The 7,849-nt window shown below is 46.0% G+C and overlaps 1 protein-coding gene across 5 annotated transcripts in view; it reads right to left on the bottom strand.

Annotated features, from left to right (window-relative positions):
- LOC113214964 (UDP-glucosyltransferase 2) overlaps window positions 1-4,779 on the bottom strand; it is a 33,303-nt gene extending 28,524 nt beyond the window's left edge. For 2 of the 5 annotated variants that reach the window (XM_052273210.1, XM_052273213.1), the window contains exon 1: window positions 4,556-4,768. In XM_052273210.1, coding sequence (XP_052129170.1) covers window positions 4,556-4,687 — 132 coding nt within the window. In that variant the 5' untranslated portion in view covers window positions 4,688-4,768. Of the gene's footprint in view, window positions 1-4,555 lie in introns of all 5 variants that reach the window. The other 3 variants (XM_052273211.1, XM_052273212.1, XM_052273214.1) reach the window with 3 other exon arrangements.
- Between the last annotated feature and the right edge of the window lie 3,070 nt (window positions 4,780-7,849).

Raw genomic sequence — 7,849 nt, 5'->3', positions numbered from 1 at the left:
TTAAAAAAAACTACAAATCGCAGCAATATAAACGAAAGACCCTTTTCATAAGAATGAATTGGGCTACAATTTGGCGTTTGCACATACTGCACACACCTCCGGGAACCCGATCTTTTAGTCCTCTAAGTGGACGGTTGCACCTCGTCGTGGCGTGCACGATTTGGACCGAACGGATGGACCTGCGACAATGGCAAAAAATGTTAGTTACTCTAAAAAGACGCGGCTATCGCATCGCATGACGAGAGCGATTTTAAAATTTTTAATTTTTAATATTTAAAAAAAATGTCAAAGTTTTGGTGAAAAAAAAGGTCAAAATTTGAACACATTTGGCCCATTTTTGGTGCCTTGGAAGTGTAATGTCGAAAAACGCTCTCGTCACGCGATAGCCGCATCTCTTAAGAGTAAATGACCATTTTTGTCAGTGCCGCAGGACCATCTGTTCGGTCCAAATCATGCACGCCACGACGCACAGTGCGGCCGATCCGGGAAAAAGCGGACATAATTCGAATTTTCAATTCTCTAATATGGTGTTTTTCTTTGCGGAGTCCTAATCTTCAATGTTCAAACTATCTTAAACCACTCGGTTCATATTTTTCCATGCCCAACAACAATTTCTATGAGCCCTCAAACTTGACACTTCTGCCGCCAAGGAAAACGGCGCGCGGGGCCTCATAACCTATACTGTTTTGCGAAGCGATTATTCGTTAACTCAGGCATGGAATCGAACAAACTCTTTGCCTTAGATAAAGTTGAAACCTTCCTCTTTTTAATTCTGTATGAGATTATGTTGGTGCTAGAAATTTAAGTATTGTAAATTACAATTTCCTGAGAGCCTGCACTTGGGTGAACCGCGTAGGAAGTGCCGTCTTTCAATTGAGTTATAAAACGATTCCGTGGATTTCCGTTTTGTGGCGCATATGAGACGAAAGCATAGACTTCGTAGGGCATATTCCGACTCTGAACAGCCGCGGCAAGCCGCGGCCTCAGCCATACGGACTACATAACTGTGGCAGTGTATGCTCGCTGTCATGGCGGCCTGTCGTTCGGACCGACCATATTTTTGCACAAAAATAATGAAAATGACCCTTTACTTCAGACATGCTTTCAAAATTGAAATCTACGGTAAATAAAACCCTCAGAACGCAAATCTAGCGACGGGTCCCGGGCGGCCTGGGTGGCGCCGCGCGGAGCATTATGTCCGCCTTTTCCCGGATCGGCCGCACTGTGCGACGAGCGGCGACGAGTTGCAACCGTCCACTTCGAGGCCAAGAAGACCGGGTTCCCGGAGGTGTGCATTGTATGTGCATACGCCAAATTGTAGCCCAATTCATTCTTATGTAAAGGGTCTTTCGTTGATGGGAGGTTTTCAAAATAAGCGACATATTTGTGTCTTTTGGCCGTAATCGTTATTTTTCTGTCGTTTTCGATGCTGTTTGGCTTATTTGATTCGGGGGAAGGTGGCGAATTTAATTTTACTACAAAAAAAGGCAATGTCAGTGGTGAAAGTAATCGAAATTTCTTAGGAAGTATTCAAAATGTAACTTCCGTACTGTCCTCCGCGCTAAAACCTTAACTTTGGACAGCTATATCTTCTAAAATCTTTGCCGGAGAGAAAATCCGGAAGCTCCTACGCGTTCCTCCATGTTTTCTGTGCAACATATCCGAATCGCTAACTACTGTCGCAAATACACTGGTCAGGGCAGCAGCCCAAAAAATGTCCTCCAGAGTGACGGAAGGGAAGGACCAATTCAAAAGTTTGCGCTCTGAGTAGTCCCTGTGGCAACAGACATTGGCAGCACTGGTGTCCCAGTCTCCGGTAAGATCACAGCTGTCGATTTTAAGTATGGGCGGCTTCAAGATGTAAACGGTAAGTGAACTAGAGGCGTTTGAATGTTAAATTCTGGGTTTTTAAAAGCATACCTGTAACATTCCGTACGGCACGTAGCTCCGCCAATTTTTGTCGCACAGAAATCATTCCTTTTGTCTGAGCATACATTTTATGTCTCGTAAAATATCTGATTTTGTCCGGTACTCATATCACCAAGGATCTGCTTGAAACTGCCTATTTTATGAAAATACTCGAGGACGGTTTGAGGTAGAATGCTCAAATTTTTATTGTAACTTTGTATTTTATGAAAATGTAACTTCCGTACTTATGTAACTTTCGCACAGCTGTGTAACTTCCGTACAACCGATTTTACACGGGTGTTACCTACATTTTCGAGAATTCTGCAGTGGGAGCTCTGGTATCTTCAGGATGTGGTCAGAGGACAGGCCGAAACAGACCCCACCCGAAAAAAAAATTCTCAAAAATAACTTTTTGTTGAGATTTTAGGAGGTCAAATATGTCGCTTATTTTGAAAACCTCCCATAAGCAGTTTAATATAAAAGTCGATGGTCGGACCTGAAGATCGTGTCGCACAGCGTATCGCCTTCGAGGGTGCTTTTGTTAGATGACAACACTGATAAACAGTAAAGGTGTGGAATTCCCAAGTTCAGCATCTGGCGGTGCACCGATAAGAACATACGATGCGTCAGCACGCGGTACAGGTGAGTCATCATGAATATGACTCATTGGTGCCATGTGCTGCCGCTGCCACAGCGGCGACCGTCGGTGCGCTAGCATCCTCCAACACCAGCCAAGGGCCGCAATCTCTAACGCCGATGTTTTCTTCTCGACGTCGCAGATTTGTACACACACTTGCCAAACAAAGTTGTAACTTTTAACGCGTTCACTGTAAAAAATAATCACGGTAGCCCATGACGTTTATTTAACCTACGGCATCTCCGTCTCCGTACCTTGAGTTAGGACTCTGTTCCCATAAGCGCCCATGTAAAAAAAATGTGGGTACGGAGCCAGGTTACGGAACAAGTCTCGCTAATTTGATCGGGAAGTTTCCGTTTTGAGTAAGGAGTCTGTTATGGCGCTCCGTACCCCGTTCCCTATGCTTGCCCACGTAACCATCGTTGTTACGGTGGCCAGGTACGGTAAATCTCCGAACCACTTTCGAAAATCACACCCAAAAGTAAGGTGAGGTAGGGTGGGGCACTGTGTAACAGGGGCAGTGTGTAACAGACCTTCGTCTTTTGAATATGGCACGTCCGGAATCAAATGTGAATGTTCATTGGCTGAGCGATAGCGAAGCCTATTACTCCAGTGATGATCAAAAAGTTTCGCGTCTGTCTGGTTGTTTGTTTGTCTGTCTGTCTGTCTGTCTGTCTGTAAGCACGATAACTCGAGAACGGTTTGAGCTAGAAGGCTCAAATTTTTAGTGTAACTTTGTATCATAAAAAGCAAGAACTGTATTGATTTTGAGCCCTCTAGCTTAAAAATTGACCTGTCAACAAAATCAAAAACGAAAAACCTTCAATATTACTTTTAAAAAACATTTTCCTTACATCTTTCTAACACGTAACTCGTCAAAGTAGAACCCTGCGGGCTAAAATTTTGACCGTTTGGCTCTATCTCTAACCGTTTAGTCGCCAGAGGGCGATTTCCACACTAAAAAGACCCCAAATCGCCCCAAATCATTGTAATATTCTTTCTCAGATAATTGATGGTCTCTGATAGGGCAACTCGTCCAAATAAAATCCTGGGGGTAAAATTTGTGGTCTTTGGAGCCGAAGGCCTATCTACAACTCTGCATTTTGCCGGACTCGGGTGTCAGCGCCGCAGGCCTAGGTAGATGTATGCCAGGCGCGTCGCAGCGTAACAGTGTTTCGTGAGATATCGCGAAGCCTGTTACGCGAGACGTGGTCTGGCGTACATTTACCTAGTAATTGGCTGAGCGATAGCAAAGCCTATTACTCCAGTGATGATCAAAAAGTTTCGCGTCTGTCTGTTTGTTTGTCTCTCTGTCTGTTCGCACGATAACTCGAGGACGGTTTGAGGTAGAATGCTCAAATTTTTATTGTAACTTTGTATTTTATGAAAATGTAACTTCCGTACTTATGGAACTTTCGCACAGCTGTGTAACTTCCGTACAACCGATTTTACACGGGTGTTACCTACATTTTCGAGAATTCTGCAGTGGGAGCTCTGATCTTCAGGATGTGGTCAGGGGACAGGCCCAAACAGACCCCACCCGAAAAAAAAAATTCTCAAAAATAATTTTTTGTTGAGATTTTAGGAGGCCAAATATGTCGCTTATTTTGAAAACCTCCCTTATAACGCTGCGATTGGTAGATTTTTAAAAATGAAATATCTGCCAAACTCGACCCTCGTATTTCACAGGTCTGCCCCCTTAACCCCGCTCACTTTTGTATTTATGCTGCACCGCACGCATGAGTTCAGGCGGGCTTGTCTTATCGCCCCGGTCCACGGCGCCTTATGGGCCGAGCGAGTAGGCAACCCGCCCTGACTCGTGCGTGCGGTACAACATAAATACAGAAGTGAGCGGGATTAATCAGCCACCCGGTATATAGTGACTTATACGACCCAACGCCGCAGGCAGGCCGGGCACTGCCGAACGGAGTTGCCTGCGTGCGGAGCGAGGTGAAGCTGGGCAACTTCGTTTCGCGGAAGGGCAATCCTGCTTGTTGCCCTGCTACTGACCTTGGACATAATGTTGTGACTGTGGCCCTGGAAGGGGAACAGACCGAGCACTCTGAATGGCACAACAGGCGGCAAGGCTGCGCCGATTATCACGAGTGCGATGACGGTCGCCGGGAGTGTTGGCGCGACCATGGTGGGATAGTGACGCGGCGGGTCCGTGAGAGCGACTGTCCTCTCCGCCTCGAATGCCTGCCGCTCAACCGACTGGCCAGCCTTATTAAAGGCGCTGCCTCTGCGCCCGCTTGGCTTGCAGGAGACAAGCACGGGCTCGAAATGTTACGGAGGGGGGAGGGGGGACGACAAACCCTTAGGCCGAAGCTCTACATGATTTCTGCCAACCCTTGACGCCCAACACACACTACAGACAACACTCCTAACAGCTGCGGAACTTGAAAAAAAAGTCATAAATTTACCAGGGGTCCGTAACTTAACGCATTAGCGTTATGCGTTAGTTATATAAATTAACGAGTAACGCATTAGTGTTATGCGTTAGTTATATAACGTAACGTCTAACAATTTGCAATAAAAGTTAAAGTTATGGGTCGTCAAAAATTATTCTGATGCTAGTTGGAGCATGTTCCGGCATTTTGAGTCTAACTCTTAACGTTTCATGGTATGGTTACAAGTGATGAGTTATAACTCTTAACGTTTCATTGTATGGTCACAAGTTATAAGTTATAACTTTAACGGATAACGTACCGCTAAAGGGGAGTTTCATGTTAAGTTACGGACCCCTGAAATTTACCATGTATTTTGTACCAAAACTTGTTAAATATCTTGTAAATTCATGACACCCCATACTTGCTCGTCGATGAATTATACCAAGTCGACGATTCACGGAAAAAAAAGAACTAGTTGTCACAACTAATAAATTAGCTAATTTTGGGATAGACAAGAAATTCGCTGTGGCAGCTAATAGTTGGTTGCCACAGACAAGAGTGAATTGCCAAAGCGAAGCTTTCGCTGCAGGAGCCAATAGGTTCGTTCTGCCAGCGAAACACCCAATTAGTTGTGAGAACGAACCTATTGGCTCCTGCAGCGACAGCTTCGCTGTGGCAACTAAATCTTGGCTGTGGCAACCAACTATTAGCTGCCACAGCAAATTTGGGATTAGCTATCCCCAAATCAGTTTATTTGTTAGTTGTGAGGACTAATTCTTTTTTTCCGTGTTGATTCTCAAAATACTGTCCGATTCCGAAAAAGCGTTTTTGAGAGCCAGCGATGACCAAACTTGCGGTAACGGCGCTACACGGTAAGCGTGTTCGCGGACGCGAGGTCAATATCGAAAAATGCACATTCTGATGCCACGGGCAGGAGTCGAACCCGCGTCACGCCATTCCGCGCCTGCCTCTGAACGACTGCGGCTACGCGGGCCCCCTCTCTACAATGTATCTTGTAACCCAGTCCTAAAATCCCATGCGCTACATGGAATTCCATGAACACTATTCCATGGCAGAAGAACCGTTTTCCATGTGTGGCTGCTCACTTTCCATGTGGAGCCTCTTTTCCATGAGGAAGCGGCTTGGCCCTCTATGGAAATTTATGTCACCATGGGGTCGGAACTAGCTTTTCATGGGACGTATCGTAGAAATATTGCATATGCTACCATGGTGTGTCTTTCGCCATGGTGTTGGTCTTAACTCCATGGAAAAACAAATTCCCATGAAAGTTAAGAAATCTGTAAAATCGGCGTTTAATTGAATATCGGTCTAAAATTTGGTGGCAAGCACCTCGGTCGAATTTTAGTGGGGCCATTTGATCTCATACAAATTTGAGCACTTTTTCCTGCTATCTCGTAACCGGCCGAAGCTACGTTGAAACATTTGTCAAACTGTTGCGTAACCTTGCGAAGAAAATACCATGCAACTTTTCCATAATAAGAGAAAATACAAGAAACCATTCCGGTAAAGCTGAAATGCAGATGAATGCGAGGAACAAGAAAACGGAAGTCACCTTGCTAAAGCATGGCGATTTCCGTTTTATTCTTCCCCGCATTCTGCTGCATTTTAGCTTTACCGGAATGGTTTCTTGTATTTGCTCTTATTATGAAAAAGTTGCATAGTATTTTCTTCGCAAGGTTACGCAACAGTTTGAAAAATGCTCGCGACCTCTTGTCTCATGCGGTTACGTCGCGATAGCGTGGTAATCCTTATCACCACTGTGAAAACAAGCAGGCGCGCCTGTCTTTGAACCTATTCTTTGCAAGCATTTTGCAGTGCGCTTCGCTCCGTTCGGCAGGGGCCGGGCCTGCTTGCTTGGCCTGCCGGCGGCGATGGTCGGGCCTGCGGCCTGACCATTTGGCGGATGGTCGATTGCGGGCAAGACCTGAGGCGGAGGGTCAGGATGGTCGATTGCGGGCGAAGTGTCAGCGGTGATCGGATTACCGGGTCCTTGACGGGCCAGAGGGGGCGGGACGCGTGCACTCTGTCGATCGCTGGCGGAGGAGGCTGGCGGGTTGGCCCGGGGACTGGCAGGCGCTCCTTCTCGACGTAGAAGAAGGCCTTAAATCGCAAAATAGGAAAGAAACTCTCCCCCCCCTCCTCCCCCCACCCAAAAAAAGTTTTCTAAGTAAAAGGCTCACGGTGTTTCACTGTTACATCGCATTCCTATGTCAACAGGGCAAGTCTTAGAGACGACGGGTTTTAGCGGGCCGAAGGTCCGCTACATCTTTGATTATGTTCTTCAGCAAACCGCGTGACTGAACTGGTCGGGCCGCAGGCCCGACCATCGCCGTCCGTCGTGCGTCCTGTTCAGACCACTCAGTGCTGCTCAGTAGCTGTTCAGTGCAGGAATGCACCTAGTTATACATCCGAGCAACTTTTATGTTTAGTAAAGGTCCAATTTATTCTTTTGAGCCCGATTTACCTAAAATTTGTTCATGGTTTGACTTATATATCCAAATTCCAAAATATGTTACACACTGCCCATCACTGCCCTTACCATCAAATTATTTTCTGTATCAATGGATACAAACTTTCGTATCCATGTCAAAAATTAATTTTTGGATCCGAAAGGATACAATTTTTTGTAGCATGGATGCTGATAAAACTGCGTATCCAAACTACAGGTTTTTGTATTAATTTTTTTTTACAGTGAACCTATCGTGCTGTCCTGTGTGGGGCTGGACAATACTTCCCTCCGGCCCCTTGCCTCCTTTAATTTGGCCCAGCCTTTTTTCGGTGGATCACCATCTTTTAAGACTGTCGTCAAGACTGTCTCTACAGAAATGAAAAGTGGCGCCTCCGTTCTCACTCCATCCCGTTGAACAGGGCCGCGCCAGAGTTCGGCTGCGGC

Source organism: Frankliniella occidentalis, unplaced genomic scaffold (genome assembly GCF_000697945.3).
Source record: "Frankliniella occidentalis isolate FOCC.00 unplaced genomic scaffold, Focc_3.1 Scaffold254, whole genome shotgun sequence".
NCBI classification, from domain to species: domain Eukaryota; kingdom Metazoa; phylum Arthropoda; class Insecta; order Thysanoptera; family Thripidae; genus Frankliniella; species Frankliniella occidentalis.
Note: the sequence above shows the minus strand (reverse complement) of the source record. Positions and strands in the feature narration are given on the sequence as shown.